General features: G+C 43.0%; 1 protein-coding gene across 1 annotated transcript in view; it reads left to right on the plus strand.

Moving 5' to 3' along the window:
• LOC143934237 (putative glutamate receptor) overlaps positions 1-21,570 on the plus strand; it is a 92,631-nt gene that overhangs the window by 66,382 nt on the left and 4,679 nt on the right. Inside the window, exons 8-11 of the mRNA XM_077457677.1 lie at positions 4,206-4,426; positions 13,494-13,719; positions 15,810-16,057; positions 21,073-21,150. Of these exons, the coding sequence (XP_077313803.1) occupies positions 4,206-4,426; positions 13,494-13,719; positions 15,810-16,057; positions 21,073-21,150 (773 nt within the window). The remainder of the gene's footprint in view (positions 1-4,205; positions 4,427-13,493; positions 13,720-15,809; positions 16,058-21,072; positions 21,151-21,570) is intronic.

Below are 21,570 nucleotides of genomic sequence, written 5' to 3' on the forward strand. Positions count from 1 at the left end.
CACCGTCCTTTCCCTTTCTCTAAACTAACAAAAGACACTCAGGCTGCTGCAAGAATCAGCAGCACAGCAAACCTATCAACACCTAACACCTATACCAGTCCTGAAAAGAACTTTTGTGTACCAAATAGCTAGTGGTTTATCTCTCCCTACTCCACACAGGAACCTGTCCCTATCTTAACAGAAGAAAGAATGTAAAATGGCCACCGGATCGGGTGTATTTATAGGTTAGGGGGAATGTACAAGTGTCCATGTGCTGTCATGTCTCAATTGGCTGTCCTGTATCACATGATAAACGTGTCACCAAAGGTTAAAGTTCTTGTATACATTAAACACGTAAGTCCGCCGCGGCGAACGACGGAAAAAGGCGTTCGAACGTGCGGACCGCGAATGTCGGAAATTCGCCGCGAAACGACCGCCGGGCGAACCGTTCGGCCATCACTAATCTTGGTTGGTGGTGTAGTGAGAAACAGGTTTAAAGAATAGTCAAGGTGGAAAATAAAAAAATGTAGGTGGGGAAGGCATTGGTAGGAATGTCACGACTAGGAGCAGGGAGAAGGCCGGAAACTGAATCTTTACCAGCAAGCAGTACCATGGGGGGCCAGTAATAGGAATAATCCACTTCAAATCCACTTCTTAAAAAAAGTTAGTGTTCTACCTATGGGATTCATATGTGGTCTTATTTAAGTATTTTATGCTTAAGAATTGTGGTCCTGAACAGAGTACCAGAATTTTAGTTGCCTTGGACTTGGAAAAGGCATTTGACTCTGTCACCTGGCCCTACATGGAAGAGCAACTCAAGTTATATGGCTTTGGCCCCATATTCAGGAAATGGATACAGATCCTTTATCGGAAGCCGACAGCACAGATTAAACTAGGCAGGGTACTATCCTCTCCATTCCATGTTGAGCGAGGCACCCGACAGGTGTGACCTTTGTCTCCTGCCCTCTTCTCCCTAATGGTTGAGCCCTGGCTGTTGCACTGTGGTCCTCAGAGGCTGTCAGGGGGGTACGAGTGGGATCCCTTGTTGAAAAGATAGCACTTTACGCAGATGACATCATTCTCTTCCTTTGGGATCCGGGACCCTCCCTCCAGCCAGCGTTGGAGCGCCATTCACGCTTTGCTGACATGTCAGGACTTATGGTAAACTGGGGCAAGTCCCAGATACTGCCAGTGGACCCGGATGCTGCACAGTTAGCAGACCTGTCACTTCCACTGCAACGGGCTGAGAGCTAGAAATATGGGTATTCAGATTTCCCCTGGAGTCCAGGGCTTCTGTAAGCTTAACCTTCTTCCTCTCTTACAAATTTTCCAAAGTAGGCTAAAAACATGGGCCAGCATTCCCCTTACATTAATTGGAAGGATCAATTTGATAAAAATTAAGCTACTTCCCTCTCTTCTTTATATAGTGCACCATTCTCCGATATGGATACCCAAGGTAATCTTCAAGAGATTAAATTTTCACATATCAAGCTTTCTGTGGGGCTCTCACCCCGCTCCTCCCTGTTTCAGATTATCTATTCTTCAACGACCTTGGACCCATGAGGGCCTGGCATGCCCTGACTTCTTTTTCTATTTCATTGCCGCAATACTTACCCATACACACAATTGGCTTGTATCGGATGTCTCCAACGCAGCAGTTGCCCTTGAGGTCGAAGGGCATCCGATGTTTGCATCACATTTGCGAGAATGGCGTACATTTGATTTGCCTAATGTTTATCTCTTCCGGTTCCTGCAGCTCCGCCATGCCTACAGAGCACAGTTCAGGGTTCTCCCCTGACTCTGTATCAATCAAATATGGAGCTGCTTCTCCGTCAGGAGACATTGCCCAAACCATTATCCACAATTTACAAGACACTACAACCTACTGTACCACCATGGTAGGAATGTCATGGCTAGGAGTAGGGAGAAGGCCAGAGACTGAATCTTTACCAGCAAGCAGTAAAATTACCCTTCCATCAGGGCGGAATCGCTACTGGGGAAAGTGTGAGCAGTATTTGCTCCATTGCCCAGAGTGCAGAGTATTTGTAGGGATGAATTATAAGTTATAATTCCAGTGAAGGAATCTAGCTCTCTCTGGATCTATTAGGCATAATTAGGGAAGCAGAACAGCTTACTATCTATGCTGCTCCCATAGTTCTCCCTCTGGGGGATCCACCAAGGCATGAATTACGCACTACAACCTTAAGATTGAGACAATCCACTGTACATAGTTTGTCTGCACTTTCCAGATACCTGCACCCTATTGTCCTACCCACAACCCATTTGTTAACTAATGTCATCAAATCAGAAGACAATGTCTACCCTAATTTATTCACGATTATTGTTTTGATTAATTAATTAATTCACCTATTTGGTTTGTTTGATGTTATCTTTTTTTTTTAAACTTTCTTTATTAAATATATTTATTTTGATTACAAAATACATCATAATTAAACATCCCCTCAGTCCCCCTCCCTCCCATCGCCTTATCAGATAAGAATATAACAAAAAAAAAAAAAGAATTGTTCATATCTTGGGTGGCCTAAGAAGGGATTGGTATCATGGGGGCCATCCTATCTGATGTTCCATTTAATCTAGATTCCTACTCTATCACACTTCCCTCTCACCCCCATTCTAGCACACTTCCATCCTCTTCATTTGCCCTCTTACTTTAATTCCTATTGGGTCACTTTTCATTGTTAAAATATTTTTCCACACTATTATTATTCACATATCAATCCCTCTGGCTTGCCACCAAGGTTTCCACATCTTGTCATATTTCTGTAAAGTTCCTTGTTTTATATATAACACTTTCTCTTTAACAATTCTCTACCGGACGGAGGCGACACCGACAACCATCTTAGGGCAATCAGTTTCCTTGCCTGAAATAGGCATCTCCGAACCACCGCTTCCTGGGTTTCCAACTTCTTCAACTAATCCCAGCAGACAATACTTTGCCTCCATCCTGGTGGAGGATCCAAACACCCGATCAATGGTTCCTGTCACCTCCGTCCAGTAGCGGATCAACTTCGGGCATCTCCAAAACATGGGAATCATGTCTCTCTCCATGTCCCCGCATCGGGGGCAGCTTGCGTCCGGCCGTCGGCCAAATTGAAAAAGTTTACGAGGAGTATAATAAGTTCTATATAATAAGAACAGATGTGACATCCTCTGAGAGGGAGGGAGTGATACCAACGGAGCCAGTTCAAGAATTCTATTCCATTGTATTTCGGAGATATCTCCCACATCTTTTTCCCACTTCCTCTTGTACATAGGGGTCTCTATCCCTCCCATTCTCCCCTTGTTTATATGTGGGTATATTTTCTAAATTAAACCTTTCCCTGTTTCTGCATTAATTGTTTTTTGAAGAGCTGGGATTGTGCTCCATTTTAAAGTCCTCCCTCTAAACTGCTCCTCCAGTGCGTGCCTTACCTGCATATACTAATAGAAGGATTTATTTTGTAGATTAAAATAGTCTCTCAGTTCCTGAAAGGTTTTCAGGGCACCATCTTGGTATAGCTGGGCGATAAATTTTATTCCACATCTCTTCCATTCTCTTACTGTCCCCATCTTCTGCAGTTCTCCCAATTTGATTGATATTATCAACACTGTGATGGGATTCTAAAGGGGATGATGTATATTAATATCTAGGGTGACAGCGTGTATATAAGACACTATTGATTTGTTTTTATATTTATTGTCATTCGGTAGTTAGTTCATTTTCCAATTTAGTAAAGCGCCCCCTATCTAACAGTCACATTCTATAGGAACAGCACACTCTTTTGAGGGGAGCAGCATTATTCGTTATTCACAAGTGGCACAGAGTTTTTTATCTTTAATGTCTACCCTATACCAAAACATCCATCCCTTATGAATACAAGATGTCTAAAATAAAGTATCAACCTAACACATACTCCCATACATATTTGTATGGCCTGAATGTACAGTCCAACAGAGATATATTAAGACATATTTTGGATTCATCCAACTTGCACTTTGTGTCTGGAAATCTCAGCTGCATGAATGTGTAGATCCAATGCAGCTATGGTGAACATATTATACTACACACATACCTTGTATAAGTGTATTTACAGCTAGTTGGTGGCCTAGAAAGACAGATAAAACAAAATAGGTCCTGTAGCTGCTTTTTGTATCTTGCTTTCCTTATTGGCTGTGAAAACTTTATTATTAAACTGGGATCATGATTTTCCTACTTAATTTTGTAGGTGCCGAACCTCAGCCTAAAGCCTTATCTGCCCGGATCATCGCTGTCATTTGGTGGGTGTTTTCCATCACTCTCCTGGCTGCCTACATTGGAAGCTTTGCTTCATACATTAACAGCAACACCAACCAAACTCCAAATATTCAGTCCGTAGAGGATTTGCTGAAACAAGATAAACTTGACTTTGGGACATTGAGCAACTCTTCCACTTTAAATTTATTTAAGGTGAGTCCTGACAAGCCTTCTAGGTAAAAGATTTAGAAATAGCTTGACAAGTACTGCAAAAAGAAACCTCTGTGATACAGAAAGCCAATCCATGGTGTAAATAGTTTTTTTTGTACAGAGTAGGTAAATTGTCAGGCTTGGCTGGCAGCCAAGCCTGTGTTGCTTTTTCCTGGGTTGGGCAGAGATTCAGGGAGGGCTGGATGACTCAGAAACCTCCCCCCTACTTCTCAAGCTTACTAGAAACTTCCAGAAGAATGGGAGGGGAGGCAAGGAGGAGCTGCCTGCAGTATTCATGAGGGCTCTGACTAATCCCCAGCAGATGGGTTGGCAGGGGGTAGGCCCCCTCAAATACTCAGGGTCAGCCCAGATGGGGCAATGGAGTTCAAAAGGAAGATGGAGATGAGCTGTGAAGTTCAGGTGGAAGATGGAGATGGGGTTTTAGATTGTCAGTGGCCCTTGTAGGTGCCCCCTAGTCTGGGGGGGGGGGGTGACCTCGGGCTGGGGCTCAAGTGCGAAAGCAACTCTCTTAATGACACACAAAGGTGTCTTGACCTGGAGGCATGGAAGCAAGATTGAGGACAGCAGGAGAACACTGCTGGGCAAAGCTCCAGGAAGGAAGACAGCCAGGAAGTTGGTGAGTATACAGTCAGAGAGGCATGCCTGAGAGAACTGGGTGCAAGCAGTCTGGCATGGATGCAGAGTCAGTCTGGATGGACTGTGAAGTCTTAGCCAGGAGGGCTAGTGAAAGAGGCAGCTGCAGCCAGGTGAGCTGGCAGTGCCTGCAGAGGTGGTGCTGAGATCAATAGCCACAGAAGTAGGACAGCTGAGCACTGGGACTTCTTTTTGCCACACAAAGGGGCCTGTGGTCCCTGCCTGCAAATGGCATTTGCTACAAGTCTAACTGAGCCTTTGTTAGACCCTTTAAACATTGCCAGCTGCCTCTGATGATATCCACATAGGATGAAACATGTCAGGCTTGCCGATGCAAGCACGCTGTGAGCCGCATAGTTTTTATATGTCATAATGTTCTTTTTTTCCTGTAAATAGACTACAATAAACAATGTGTGTTTTACCTCTACGGGCTTTACTATTGTTGCTTTTATCCTTATTGGGTTTATATCCTGTTGGTGATTGCATAATACATCCATCCTCTTGTGTTAGTCCTGATGTCTTTCTGATATTGATGAACCTGGATATTTCTATGACCTGCCTATCAAGTTTGGTGTGTGCCATTTGAGTCCATTACTGACCTCTTGCATCATATGATTACATTGCTTGTTTTCATATCTTTCTGGTAAGCACATTGATAGCATGTGGGTGTGGTGTGCTTTTGCTTTGCATGGTGGAGGCTTGGTGGAGGCTCTACATCATCTCTATCTTATATTGATTTCCACATGGACTATCACGTATATTTATACATTTTGCTTTAATGAGAGCCGGTTCACACAGGGGCGATTCAGATCTGACTTCAGGTCGCCCCTAGTCGCCTCAGGTCGGACGACATGTAAAAATCAATGTAAGTGAATGAGAGCCGTCTTAATGCACACTACTGAAGTCACTCCGACTTCAGAAAAGGTTCCTGTACTACTTCAATCCGGCTTGTAGGCGACTGGTACCCATTGATTTCAATGGAGGTCGCCTCCAAGTCAGATCTACGTCTATACGGAGGCGACTCTCACAGAATTATCAGCTCTCAAGAGGGAACCCCACGCCAAATTTATGAAAAAAAATTGGCGTGGGTACCCCCTCCGAGGGCATACCAGGCCCTTAGGTCTGGTATGGATTCTAAGGGGAACCCCCCTACGCCGAAAAAAACGGCTTGGGCCCCCCCCCAGATCCATACCAGACCCTTATCCGAGCACGCTACCCAGGCCGGCCAGGAAAGGGGGTGGGGACGAGCGAGCGCCCCCCCTCCTGAGCCGTACCAGGCCGCGTGCCCTCAACATGGGGGGGTGCCTTGGGGAAGGTGCCCCCCCCACCCTATGTGAATGCGTATGGGGTACAATGTACCCCTATCAATTCACCTGTGAAAAAAAAAATTTACAAAAAAAACACAACACACAAGGGTTGAAATAGTTTATTGCACAGCTCCGGGGGTCTTCCGTCTTCGGGGGTCTTCTCGCTGGACTCCTCCGCTATCTTCTGCTAGCTCTTTCACTAGCAGAGGAGCCCGGCTTTCTTCTTCTCCGCTGCCCTCTTCTTCCAACTTCGGGGGTCTTGTCCCCCTCTTCGGTTCTTCTTGCCGGGCCACTGCGCCTTCTTCTAGCTCTTTTACAAGTGGTGGCCCGGTCTTCAGTCGGCACTGTCGCCGTCTTCTGTTCTTCTCTTCAGATGTTGCCACGACGCTGCCTCCGGTCACAATGACAAGGACACGGCGTGTGGCAACTTATATAGGGACATCCTCTGGGACTGTGACATCATAATGGGCGGGGACATCCTCCGGGGATGTCCCTATATAAGTCGTCGCGCGCCGCGTCCCTGCCATTGTGACCGGAGGCAGCGACGTGGCAACATCAGAAGAGAAGAACAGAAGACGGCGACAGAAGACCGGGCCAGTGCTTGTAAAAGAGCTAGAAGAAGGCGCGGTGGCCCAAGAAGAACCGAAGAGGGGGACAAGACCCCCGAAGAGGGGGACAAGACCCCCGAAGTCGGAAGAAGAGGGCAGCGGCGAAGAAGAAAGCTGGGCTCCTCCGCTAGTAAAAAAGCTAGCAGAAGATAGCGGAGGAGTCCAGCGAGAAGACCCCCGAAGACGGAAGACCCCCGGAGCTGTGCAATAAACTATTTTAACCCTTGTGTGTTGTGTTTTTTTTGTACATTTTTTTCACAGGTGAATGGGTAGGGGTACATTGTACCCCATACTCATTCACATAGGGTGGGGGGGCCGCCTTCCCCAAGGCACCCCCCCATGTTGAGGGCTCGCTCGTCCCCACCCCCTTTCCTGGCCGGCCGGGTAGCGTGCTCGGATAAGGGTCTGGTATGGATCTGGGGGGGGGCGTTTCGGTGGAGGGGTTCCCCTTAGAATCCATACCAGACCTAAGGGCCTGGTATGCTCTCGGAGGGGAAACCCATGCCATTTTTTAAAAAAAAAATTGGCGTGGAGTTCCACCTTCAGAGCTCATTCTCTGATTGGCCACGGCAAAAGTCGCCTGGCCTGGGGCGACTTAAAGTCGTGTTGTAAGGTGCCCCAGGTCGTGTCTAAGCCGTGTTCAATTCGTCTCCAAGTTGCCTCACAAAGTCATCCTGGAAGTCGTGTCGCCCCTGTGTGAACCGGCTCTCAAGTGCTGCACTTTGGACTTTTTATATTTATGTTTGATGAATCAACAAATTGTGCTGGCTGCTTTTCTTGTTCTCTTTTTTTTTAGTTTCAGTTTAGAGCAGATATTCATTTACCCAGATTTACTGGTCCTGGGAGTTGTTGTTCTACAAGCATGATTTAGCTGGAGGTAGAAAGAGAAGTGTATATACAGGCTGTATACACTTTGTGTCCCTGAAGAGTTCTGAGTTTGATCAAGTGGGCATCCCATATAACCCTCAACTCCATCCAAGTTCAAGGTCCCCTAACAAAATAAAAAAACAAAGCTGCAAGTACTGTTTTCTGACTACAGTGTGCTGTGGAAAATTTGTGTGCCTGGCTGTGCAAGGTGGGAGTCTTTAAGAGGTTGTCCATTCTTTCCAGTTTCATTGGGAAATCAAAGCTGTTGTTTGGGGCAAGATTTGTAAAACTTTTACTAAAATCCAGATGACCAGTGCAACATTTCTTTTAGATTGTAGCACAACCTCTTTGCTCATACTTGCCCTTCCTTTTTTCATAAGTTTGACTTTCAGGTTTTTCTGTAAGCAAGTTCACATTTTTTGGATAATAAGTATAATGTCTGCAAATTAGGCAACTAGAGGGATTTATGGATTAAGGCAGTCTGTCCGATCTACCCTAAGGGCCCTGCGAAAAATAGGCAGGCGGACCCGATTTGACCGATAATGTGAAAGGGGTCTAAGGCTGTTTCACACTGATGCACAGCTGTTTACCTGTTCCTCAACTGACCTAAATCTTCACTTCTTCCTCAAGATTCCTGCAGCTGGCTGGTACTGCCGGTGGGTACTGCTGACTGGTACTGGTACTGCTGGCTGATACTGGTGGCTGGTACTGCTGGCGGGTACTGGTACTTCTGGCTGGTACTGGTACTGCTGGTTTATACTGCTAGCTGGTACTGATGACTGGTACGGATAGTCGGTCCTGGTACTGCTGGCGTGTACTACTGACTGGTACTGGTGGCTGCTGTCCCAGATCGTTGGTTCCTGTGTCCCAACCCGCCATCCCTAAGCATAATTGTGACAGAAGCATGCAGCTGCAGTAGAGAGCAGAGCCGATGCTTCCTGTCACAGGCGGAGTACATTTGGTATCACTCCGCCTGTGAAGGAGCCGGCGCTATACAGGAAGCATCGGCTCTGTTCTTCTCACTAATGCTCGGAGATGGCAGGTCGGGAACCCGCGATCTGGGCTTGCTGACCTGCCATCTCAGAGCAAGACATGGCGGGCCACATCGGAGGGCGCCGGGGGGCCACTGGTTGGGCACCCCTGCTATAGAGTATCACTTGAGCGACATCTATGAGGCTGCGGACATCACATTCAAGATGATAGTAGTACCCAACAGCAATATCAGGACTTTTGGATTTCTACACAGGGAGGCTTTATAAAGGAAAATAACATGCATAAAATACATTAAACGCACATATAATCTTATAAAAATATGTATGTTAGTCTGATGAAAGGGTCTTTTAAGTAATGCCATTTCTCAAACCTTGAAGGCACTGTGGAGCTTTCACACCCTGCCAGTCACCTACAGAATCAGAGGTCTGAACACTTAGGTGAAGAGGGAAGGAGAGGACTGTCTGGAGGTGAAGAGGGAAGGAGAGGACGCTGGCGTGGCCTGTTGCTTGTTCGCCGCTTCTCCGCTCCCTGTTGTTTCTCCGCTTTGGTGGGCGGGTTCCAGCCAGCGCTTGTGTGTTCCACTTGTGTGTCCTGTGTCGGGCTGGAGACGAGGAGGGGACGAGGGGAGGACGAGGAAGGAGGAGCCCTATGACATCTGTTGCCAGCTGAGCGGCCGGCCAGTCGATTCCAGAGCCATTGATCAGGCGGGCAGCCGAACGGCCGAGTATTCAAAGAGCCGAGCGGCCGATTATTCAAACAGCCGAGCGGCTGAAATCAGCTATCTGGAGATGTGGAAGGAAAATGGAGTGACGAGGAACAGCTGAATACTATCACTGGCAGAGAAACTGAGTAGCAGAGTGTTTGAATGGCTGAGCAGGTCCTCTCCCTTAGGCTACACAGTTTTGTTGCTCTTGTTTGAACTTGGAAGCTGGTAAGCAGGTGCGGGGACTTGGATTATATTTTTTTAATTCTGCATTTTCCTTACTGTATTTTGCAATTTTTCACATAAACTGGGAACAGTGCAATTCTGGAAGGACTACAGTGTATTTGGCCTAAAATGAACTCCTGCACTATGTGGTAGCTATCCAGGGTATAGATTAATATAACCCTGATTGTATTTTATTTGTATTTCTTCATAGACATTTCGTGCATTGCACTTTAGTGCTACGGATATTTATTTTGTGCTTTTAAAATGCTGCCATTGGTACCATTATTACGTCTGAGTTATTCAGTTAAACAGCTGATGAATTATACCAGTTTTTTGGCTCCACCATGTATTGCGGTGATTAAACAGCTGGGACTACTCCGCCGCCCACGTTATATCCATAGAAGCTCTCGGCGAAAGTTTGTTTGTTCACAGACTAATCATACCATCCCGACTCTTTGGTCAGCAATACGAACTGTTACTTCACGCATGCGTCAGCGGCGCGCTGGTGATCATCAGTTATGTGGTTTAAACATTTCTATGGCAACATCGCTTGCTGAGTTGAAGGAGAAACGTGGGGTCGATTTTAGTCTGTTGCGACCGGTGCGAAGATGTGTTGCGTTTTCAAGTAGCAAAATTGAACTTTTAAATGCACAATCTATCACAAACAAATCGTGTTTTATTCATGATCATATTCTGGATAAATGTTTGGATTTTATGTTCGTTACAGAGACTTGGCATCAGCCAAATATTTTTTCTTCTTTAAACGAGAGCTGTCCTAAAGGGTATAGTTATCTTGAAATAGCCCGTAGCACAGGGCGAGGTGGGGGCCTGCTAGTTATCTACCGCAGCCATTTGGAGCTATCTTTGCAATTAGTACCAGATTTAGTGTCATTTGAATGTCTTGCTTTTAAATGTAAAATTCCTTTCCCTGTGTTGTTCATTCTTGTTTATAGGCCACCGAAAATTAGCTCATCATTTACTGCTGAGTTGTCAAATCTTTTAACAACCTTTTGTATATCAAATGTAAATGTTATTATTTTAGGAGATTTAAATATTCATGTTGATACCCCTTCGTGCCATCCCGCAGCGGAATTTCTTCAGCTGCTGGATTGTTTTAATTTAAAACAACTCGTTGATGTCCCCACACATACTAGAGGGCATACCTTGGATCTGGTCATTACGAATTTTGCTCCTTTGACTAATTTGCAGGTGTATGACCTAGGTGTGTCAGACCATATGGCTATTTCAATGGATTTGATATCATCATCCAGTTGTTATAAGCCCAAGCGGGACATTTGTTTTAGAAACTTAAAAAATATAAATCCTGAACTTTTGGCAATGGATTTTCAGCATCTATCTACACAATTTTGCTCTGTTGATGATGCGGTGGCTTATTATAATAGCCAGCTTAGCAGTCTGTTGGACTTTTATGCCCCACTTAAAACGAGAGCTGTTACTTTTACTCACTCAGCCCCGTGGTATACAGATGAGCTTCGTAAGATGAAGGCAGTGGGGCGGGTTCTTGAACGGCGTTTTCGAGCCTCTGGCCTCACTGTCCATAAACAAATTTACCGGGAGCATCAACATCTATATGCACAGTCCCTTAAGGAGGCTAGGTCGCAGTTCTATTCTAAAGTTATACAAAATAGTTCAGGAAATTCTAAGCAGCTCTTTTCAACTATAAATCAATTGCTTAAGCCAAATTCGCCATCGACTACTGCTATTTCGGAAGAGCGGTGTAATGAATTTATGGATTTTTTTAGATCCAAGATTGATCATATCCGTTCCTCTCTGTCTGGTCCTTTGGCTCAAACTGTCCATTTAAACTGTTTTGTGCCACGACAAATGGATCATTTACCAGAGGTGTCATTGGAAGAGGTACAGGGTATTGTTAAGCGAATGAAGCCCACAACCTGTTCCTTGGATCCTTTTCCAACTCCACTGGTAAAAACGTATGTTTTAGTTTTAAGTCCATTGATTACTGCTGTTGTTAATTACTCTTTTCGAACTGGCCATGTTCCTTCCATTTTAAAAAGTGCTGTTATTAGACCACTGCTTAAAAAATCCACTTTTGATCCGGAAGTCCTTTCTAATTATAGGCCTATTTCTAATCTTCCCTTTTTATCTAAGGTACTTGAGAAAGCAGTTGCAAGTCATCTTCAGGATCATCTCAAGCATAACAGCCTTTTTGAAAAATTTCAATCAGGCTTTCGTTTTGCTCATAGTACGGAGACCGCTCTTGTTCGGGTTACAAATGATCTTCTTATGTCATCTGATGCCGGTTCTCCGTCTTTACTTATTATGTTGGATTTGTCAGCTGCGTTCGACACTGTCGATCATGGCATTCTTTTAGATAGTCTTCGTGATAATGTTGGACTAAAAAATTTAGCCTTCAGTTGGTTCGAGTCATATCTTACAGATAGGATTGAACAAACTACATTGGGTCATTTTAAATCTAAACCGCATATGGTTACCTGCGGAGTTCCCCAAGGGTCAGTGCTTGGCCCGATTTTATTTATTCTATATCTTACTCCCTTGGGCCATATTATAAATCGTTATAATATTTCTTTCCATTGTTATGCTGATGATACACAGCTTTATGTAAAAGCTGCAGCTGAAACTCCTTCAGTGCAGTCACCCCTATCAGTCCTTACCGCCTGTCTGGAGGAGATAAAGGAGTGGATGGAACAACATTTCTTGCAACTAAATAGCTCCAAAACTGAGTTTATTATGATTGGAACATCTCACCAGATTAAATCATCGCTGATAACAAGTATTGCCTTTTCAGGCTCTAAAATTCCAGTTTCGTCTGTTGTCACTAATCTTGGTGTAAAAATGGATTCCCAACTCACTTTTGAAGCTCATATAAATCAAGTATGCAAGACTTCTTTCTACCACCTTCGTAATATCTCTAAACTTCGTCCTATCCTTTCTTTTTCCGATGCTGAAAGATTGATTCATGCCTTTGTCTCCTCCAGGCTGGATTATTGCAACGCACTTCTCATTGGGATTCCGAGAAAGAGCATGCAGAGGTTGCAATACGTTCAAAACTCTGCAGCGAGGATCCTAATGAGAGTGCGGAAGCATGAGCATATCACTCCAATTTTAAAATCTCTTCATTGGCTGCCGGTCTCTACAAGGATTGAGTATAAGGTCTCTCTTCTTGTGCATCAATGCATACATGGACAAGCTCCACCTTATCTTAAGGAACTTCTTAGATTGCAAAATCTACCGCGTTCCCTTCGCTCAACTAATTTGAATTGTTTAGAGGTTCCAAAAACTAGGTTGAAAACCATGGGAGATAGGGCTTTTTGTGCTGCTGCCCCACGTCTGTGGAATGCTTTGCCTGATAGTCTGAGGGTTTCTCAGTCTACTGAAAATTTTAAAAAGGGGTTGAAGACTTTTCTTTTTAGCAAATGTTTTGTAAATTAAGCGGTTTGTTTGTTTTTATTGTAATTATGTAGCACTTTGAGGTCTTTTGATGGAAAGTGCATTATAAATAAAATTTATTATTATTATTATTATTACTTAAGTGGGCTAAACCAACTGCATATTCCAAAGGAGAATGCAAATGTTTGAGCATTCCCCAAATACGACTTTTTGACACCTGCGTTTTACTGTCGATTAAGTTATTGTGTAATGCATATGACTCTGCATGTCTGTTTACGGCAATAACTGTATTTCTCGTGCATATATTTGCCTCCCCAATGCAGAATTCTAAGAATCCAACATTCCAAATGATCTATGAGTACATGGACAAGAGGAAGGACCGTGTGCTTGTGAAAACTTTTTCTGAAGGAGTACAGCGAGTCCGAGAGTCAAACTATGCCTTTCTGGGAGAGTCCATCAGCCAAGACTTTGTGGTGGCCAAACACTGTGACCTTATTCGCGCCCCAGAAATGATTGGAGGCAGAGGATATGGCATCGCAGCAGAATTAGGTATTTCTGTGTGAGAGAATTTATAGTAGAGCTGTTATGAGAGAAGCATGAGGGCTGCCATTCCTGACCTTCTGCAAATCCTAGATTCCTGGCTGTTATGCTGAACCTTTGATTACAGTACATTTTTTTTTTTTTTTTTCATTGACCATGTAGTGTTATTGCAAATGTAACAGAACTATAATATCCAATAAGTACCGTAATGTTTACCTGTTTCTGGCAGGTACAAAACTAAACCCATATTAATGATTTATCGAACCAAAATTATTAATTACATTTATTTAAAAAAATGTCAGACCTCTGCAGGGAGACTACTACTTCATTACGGACAGCAAGGGTATTTCTCTGTTACACGTTGGCAGATTACCAGAAAAAGATGTGCATACAGTATATGGAAGGAGCGCCAGACCAAAACATAAGAGTCCAAATTAATTTATTGATATTGTGTTAAAAGACAGCCAACAAGTTTTGAGGGATCAAAGGAACTCCCCTTTCATTAGGGCTTCAGTTAAAAAATAGAACCTTGAGTAAGGTTTTCCTGTTTGAATCTATGCAGGGAAGCCGATTGCTGGATTAGGATTCCTAGCCAGCAGCATCTGCACCAACAGTCAAAAAAATAACATGTTGGCAGATGACAGGCATTTCTCTAAACACTTTTTGTTTTTTTTATGCACTTCTAGTGTATTTAGCTGAATTAAACTTAAGGTTCCTTTAGGTTTTAATTAAAAAAAAAAATGACTGAAATTTTTTTTATTAAAGTGTAACTTTTAGGCTGGGTTCACACCTAATGCAGATGTGGCTCACAGCAGGGGTCCAGTGCGTTCCTGTTTTCCATTTCAGGGATGTATCAGGCCCAAATTTTTGCCTGAATTCGGACCTGAAACAGAGCCAAAGACGCAGATGACCCCTGTGCAATCCGCTCCACAGCCACCCCAGAGATGTGTGAACAAGGTCAATTAAGAATCAGTCACAATCTCCTGCCATGCTTATTGGATGTAGGGAAACCTGCATCCAAGTTTCGTAAGTGTGAACTAAGCCTTATTTCATTTTGGATAAAATGGGGAAGAGTTACATCCTTTGTTAGGCTTTTTATTGCTTTTTTAAAAAATGTTTTTACTGCAAACAGTCACTTCCTGTCCTGGTGACCGCATGAGAATATTCTGCAACAGGGACAAACACAGCAATAAAACATGCTCAGAGACTCAAGCTTTTCCCAACTCTATAAAAAAAAAAAAAACGAAATGTTTTTTATTTTGGACTTTTCCCTTTGTAGAAACTTCTTCTCATTTTCCCGATTGGGCCACAGAGGTTGTGGAGGTTCTAAACCTATCCTGCTCCAAAAAACGAAATCTAAAAACACCTAAAATATTATTTTCATAGTTTAGTGATTAGCAATCCTGCCTTGCAGCACTAAATTCCCCAGTTTGAATCCCAACCAGGACATTATCTGCATGGAGTGTGCATGTTAACCCTGTGCTTGCTTAGGTTTCCCTTGGGTGTTAAAAATACATGTTGGTAGGTTAATTGGCTCCTGTCTAAATTTGCCCTAGTAACTTCATGTATGCATGTAACATAGGGCCCTTAAATTGTAAGATCCTTGGGGGCAGGGATTGATGTGAATAGACAAAATGTAAGGAGCTGCATAAATTGACACTTTTTAAATAATTATAATAAATAAATGAAAAAATATTTGAAGCTTGATCACTATCTTTCACCAGCTCCATCAATTTTCTAGCCATAGTAGAATCCTCCCTTGATCAATGCAATTGAGGTGGATAAAGGAAACAGAAGTTGATCTAAAGATTGACTTTTATTCAACACACATGGACTGAAATTTGGACAGGTCCCTGCTGAACTGAACCAATTTCAACTCATCTATGGCCAGTTTAACTCAAAAGAATATCACAGAAAGTGTGATGGTGATTTTCAGCCCACTCTACTAATTCAAGCATAATGTAATTGGCTCTTTAAAAAGAGGTACTGTGCCAGTGCTGTTAGAGAAATCATCATCACACCCTGCTATGTGAGTCTTACATTTTCTGTTGCATAAAAAGATGTACAGTAGTGTATATAGACCTGTCATGTTTTCTCAGACTCTCCCCTGATCAGACCTCTGACTATCGCCATTTTGGAGCTGTTTGAATCCGGAAAGCTGGAGTACCTGCGTCAGAAGTGGTGGGAAAACACCTGCTCTACACAAGACCAGACAGGTTGGGTACCCGTACAACCTCACACTTTGGGTGGCATCTTCCTTATCCTGGGTATTGGCTTGGCTCTAGGGTTGATTGTCTCCTTCATGGAGCTCATATGTAAATCAAGGAGCAATGCGGACCAACAGAAGGTATGTGCAATTCCATAGTGCATGTGAATGTTTCTTTTCTGGATGTACTTGGCAGTCTGTTTCACTACCCAATGACAGAAGTTAAACATTTTAATAATATCGGCAACAATATCTGCACAATGTTTCTTTACCCTATTTATTGGTAGGTTTCCTATAAAAAAAAAAAAAAATGTTTTGCTCCCACATTCAACCTATTGGATCCTAAATAGATTGAATGTATGTGTGTCATATGACTAATATATTTCAGGAGTAAAGATTAATTGGAATAGTTTTATTTCTGATTCCTTTTGGATTTGTATGGCTCTCATGGAGAAGATCAGTGTTTGAATTTCTACTATTGGCCTATTAATTTGGCTGGGTTTGATCAGGGATTGCAAACCTCTAGAGTATGAGATATCTCCTATGTTCTTAAATGCAGTTGTGCTGTATATAAGCTTAAATCTCAATTTAAGGCAAATAAATAAATGGTCATATATAGATGGTGTCTTACAATCAAGGCTTTTTTTTCTCCAAGAATAGGTGCAGGAACTCCCCCTTTCTGAGTCACCCCAGTTTCTCCCCTCTCCCCACCTGTGAGCATGTTTCTTGGCTCCCACCTCCCAGTACCACCCCTTTTAAAGGATACAGAACCAAGTATCATTTTGTGGTGCTAAGTAATTAGAATGGAATTTGATAACGAGAAAAGCAGTAAAATAGTTAATCTGCAGCCAGGATCAATAGACCCCCCCTTCCCCTAGCAACAATAGATCCACCCGGAACAAAATACCTCTCCCTGCAACAATAGACTCACAGCAGTAGCAACAACATATCTCCCCACAGTCAGCAATAATAGACCCCCCTCCCTCAACAGCTGGCCCCACGGGCAACAATAGATCCCTCAGCACCCTTTGCCATTGCAAACATGCAGTGTTAGAACTGTGTTCCCACTGAAAAACAAGCCCTGCTTACAACTAAAACAACTGTGCAGTCTAAGCCCTTGTACACACGGTCGGAGAATCCGTCGGAATGTGTCCTATCGGACCGTGTTGTCGGATAATCCGACTGTGTGTGGTATGCATCGGACTGATTCCGTCTGACCCAATTTTCCAACATGTTGGAAATATTTCCCGACCAACTGGTTCGATCGGACATACTCCGATCATGTGTAGAGAATTTTGATCGGACCAAGTGCCACGCATGCTCAGATCAAATTCCTACATCAAAGCTATTGGCTACTAGCCTGAACGTAGTCCCATCGTAACGAAATTACGTCATCACGTTCTGAAAGATCGGATTTTTCAACAACTTAGTCCGACCGTGTGTATGCAACAGTTTTGGACAAGATCCGATGGGCAAAATCCGACGGATTTGGTTGTGGAAATCTCTGACCGTGTGCACAGGGGCTAATAGGCAGCAGAGTTATACCCAGTGCTCTCAGTAATCATCACTCGGTAACATATCTGGCCACCCTCTCTTCATCTGCAATATAAGTGGCACTTGGGGTAAAGGCATGTACTGTAGTTATTACCCAGCATATAACACTGCAGTGGAAGGGCAGGAGTCAGCATTATTATAGAAAGGGGCATTGTTCTGCAATCTGGAACAATGTTACTCAAAGGGCAGGTAGCTGCATCATGTATCCATTTACATCTGACTATGTCAGAGTCCAGCTACTGTATGTCTGGGAAAAAAAATGGAAAATGTTTGCACACATCTCTGTTTTTTCAGACCTAAATGTGATAGATTGGTGGCGTTTGTTTATGGATGCATGCCTGCCCATGGAAGCAACATGGGGCCCATTAGAAGATGCAGGAAAAAAAATTAACACATATCAAAAAAGTGACATCTGTTAGATTCTGCTCTGCTTTAACAGGGGGATCTGTTCATGGATCCCCTGGTAATAGGAACAGACACCACCCATTTGGTCTTTAAGGCATTTTCAATAAAAATAAATCAATCATTCACATATCCTTATAGAAAAGGATAAAGACTGCACTACAAAGAATTAAAAAGGTGTAAAGCTAAAGGCAAAATGCTTTTGGGGGGTAAAACCAGCATCCAGTTCTTTTTGTTGTCTGTCACCTTTAGGAAGATTTACTCTCTGTAATTGTCCTGATCACCACAGCCATTGGAAATGAAATGGAGCATAAATGTAACTTTTAAATTGCCACTTAAACAAGAATTAGAAGGTGAAGCTTCCAATGTTGACACATTCTTGTGACAACTGTTTGAGATCCTCTCATTTTCTGTTAAGATTGTGGAACAGGAAGTCAATGGAAGTCTCCCTAATGAGGCAGATAGCAAAAAAAAGCTGACCGTGGCTTTAACCTTTCCCTACCCTATCCACAGTGAAAATAAAGGGTTGGCTCTAGCTATACTTCACAATTATACCATTCACAATATTCATCTCAAGCTGCACTGACCAATCTTGTCAGTGAAGTCCTAATGCAAAAACAAAGCAATTCACAAAACAAGCCACTGTGTTGTGGCGGGGTATGCTAAAAAACGTACTCTGCATGCAGTACCTTTTTTTTAGTGCCACATGTTGCTATGCAAAGCATCACTTTGCAAAGGTGCTGCAGCGAATCAAACTGGATCAATTCAATAAAGTTCTAAAAGTGTTTTAACGGTGTCAAATTCATCACAAGGACATTGTTCCTCCCCGTATACACCAACAGTTGTACATTCAGCACAGCTGCTGGTGTGAATGAGCCCTAAGGCCTTCAAGTTATAAAAGCTCCTTATAGTGTTTTAGTGCAAAAAACAAACAGGAATTAAATGGCCTCAAACATGCCCATTGTCCTGGATTATAATCACTTGTCAAAAGTGGCAGAGTTTAGCCTGGTACATGCATTTTATTATATTTTTTTCAACCTAGCAGGCTGAACGAAAGAGCCTGCCAAATCGCTGTACCAACACATGCAATGTTAGTTCCGCAATCTCACCCGCTGTGCATTTGTGTTCAGATAGGGGGACTGACTGATCAGATGTGGGTTAGGTGCCAGCATGCCCTTTTGACAGAAGCGAGTTGCGAGACTGACTTCTGTAGAAGAGACAGCTGTATATGTGGGCCAAAAGTTGGTTGGTTCCTCCCAAACCAATTGATTTTGTCCAATTTTCAGCCCACGTGTACAAGGCTTTTGTCACCTGTTCGAATCAAAAAGTACTCCTTGGGAAACTAGAATTGAACACCTCTGGTTATAATTTCCAAAATTCTTGCTATTGTGACTCAACCATTGATTTAACCACTTATGGACCGGCTAGCTACCATAACCCTGGTATCCACTTCTTCAGTGGGCGGTCGGCTTGCAGATAAAAGTGGATTCTCTACAAGATCACTTTTATCGGTGGCAGGGAAGGGCCACCCACACCCCCCCCCCCCCCCCCCGCGCCGCTCTCTGGTGCACTCCCGCTTACCGCAGCTGCTAGCAGCGGTGGAGGTGATCGCGTCCTCTCCACTGCTTGGTATGGAGCTGAGTGAGGGGGAAGATGGCTCCCGCTCAGCTCCATACAATTGCAGGGCTGAAGCGACGTCAAAATGTCACTTTAGCGCATAGCTCTTAAAGGGACATTTTTTTATTTTTTTTATTTCCAAACTACTTTTTTATTTTATTGTAAATATGAGATGTGAGGTCTTTTTGACCCCAGATCTCATATTTAAGATGTCTATTACAAGGGATGTTCTATCCTTGTAAAAAGGAATAAGTGTTTAAAAAAAAAAAACACAACAGTGTATAAAAAAAAAAAAAACACAACAGTGTATAAAAAAAAAAAAAAAATAAAAAAAAAAAATTTACGGGCCCTATCCCGCCGAGCTCACGTGCAGAAGCGAACACATCACGAGTAGCACCCACATATGGAAACGGTGTTCAAACCACACATGTGAGAGTTCACCGTGATCGTTAGAGCGGGAGCAATAATTCTAGCCTTAGACCACCTCTGTAACTTAAAACATGTAACCAGTAGATTTTTTAAAGGACTATTTTATTCTCTAGGGTGTTAGAAGCCACAAACATTATCCTAAATATATAATATATATATATATATATATATAAATAATTTTTATTTATATTTTTTCTAGCAATTATCTAGCAAAAAAAAAAAAAAGGATTTTAAACTTGTAAATAACAATAGGCCCAGTCTTAAAGTGGTTAAAGTAATATTATATTTCAAAAGATCACATTATGCAGAAAACTAACTATTTAATTTTTGAGAATACTCTTGTTTAAAGCAGTATTAAAACACCAGAAAAAAAAAAAAAGCCCCCCTGCATACTAGCACATTATGACAGACTTGCCGGAACACAGAGCCCTCCAGTTCAGCGCTGTCATGGCTCACCGGTGCTTCCTATTTCACCTGGTCTTCCTTCCGGGTTTGCGGACTCTGGTAGTATGAATGGGGGGGGGGGGGGCCCAGTGCAAAGCGCTGAAGGTATAGTACGGGTATGCAGTCTCTTGAGAGCGCATGTACTGGTGATATTACCAGCTGTATGCTGTGTGAATATCTCCTAAACAGTGTTGGTTTAAGACAGGGATATGCAATTAGCGGACCTCCAGCTGTTGCAGAACTACAAGTCCCATGAGGCATAGCAAGACTCTGACAGCCACAAGCATGACACCCAGAGGCAGAGGTATGATGGGACTTGTAGTTTTGCAAACAGCTGGAGGTCCGCTAATTGCATATCCCTGGTTTAAGAGATACTCGCTGTACCTACAGGTAAGCCTTATTATAGGCTTACTGTAGGGGTACAATTTAAAAAGTGGACTTTACTTCCACTTTAACAACCCCAACCCAGCTAGCCCATGTACTGTCAGGGGTCCTTCACAACTGCATAGCCACGATGTTAGGACAATCAAAGTTGATTTGCCTAAATTACCAGTTTGGTTGAACTTCTATATATATTAAAAAAAAATAATAATAATTGTGAGAATTAGTGAGATATGATCTTATGAACTGCTTTTATTTTTAAGTTTATCTTGCTTTAAGATGCCAAAGTATATACTTTAAATACACTACATTTTATTTTTATTGTACAGAAGTCCTGCTGCTCTGCATTCTCAGAGGAGATCGCTCAGCGCTTTGGAAAAACACAAAATCAGGAGGGTCTGGAAAAGGTACAACCATAGGTTTGGAATTCTGCTAGAAGGAAAAGATCTGTTAATATACAACCAAGAATCATTATCTGTTACCTGTAGTGGTGCCTCTCTGTAATAGTGACTTTACCAGTTGTAACTATGGTGCTCTAAAGGTGCTTTGTCTTCTCTTTAAAAAATAAAATAAAAAAAATAGTCCACGCAAAAAATTACTTATTACTTAGTCCTATTTTAATGGGCTGAACCCATTACTAAGTCACCTGGCCCCAAGTGATTAAAGAGGAACTAAACCCTCCTTTTCAGCCAAAGAGGCAGCCATCTTGCCTGTTTGATCTGCAGTTCCCATGGTGCTGCATGTGATCAGTTATAACACCAGCTGCTAGTTAATAGTTTGACAGTTTGGTTGAGAGCACAAGCAAATGTGAAAGTTCTTTTATTGCC

Source organism: Lithobates pipiens, unplaced genomic scaffold, assembly GCF_037356315.1.
Source record: "Lithobates pipiens isolate NorthernLeopardFrog02 unplaced genomic scaffold, aLitPip1_a1.2 Scaffold_27, whole genome shotgun sequence".
NCBI lineage: Eukaryota > Metazoa > Chordata > Amphibia > Anura > Ranidae > Lithobates > Lithobates pipiens.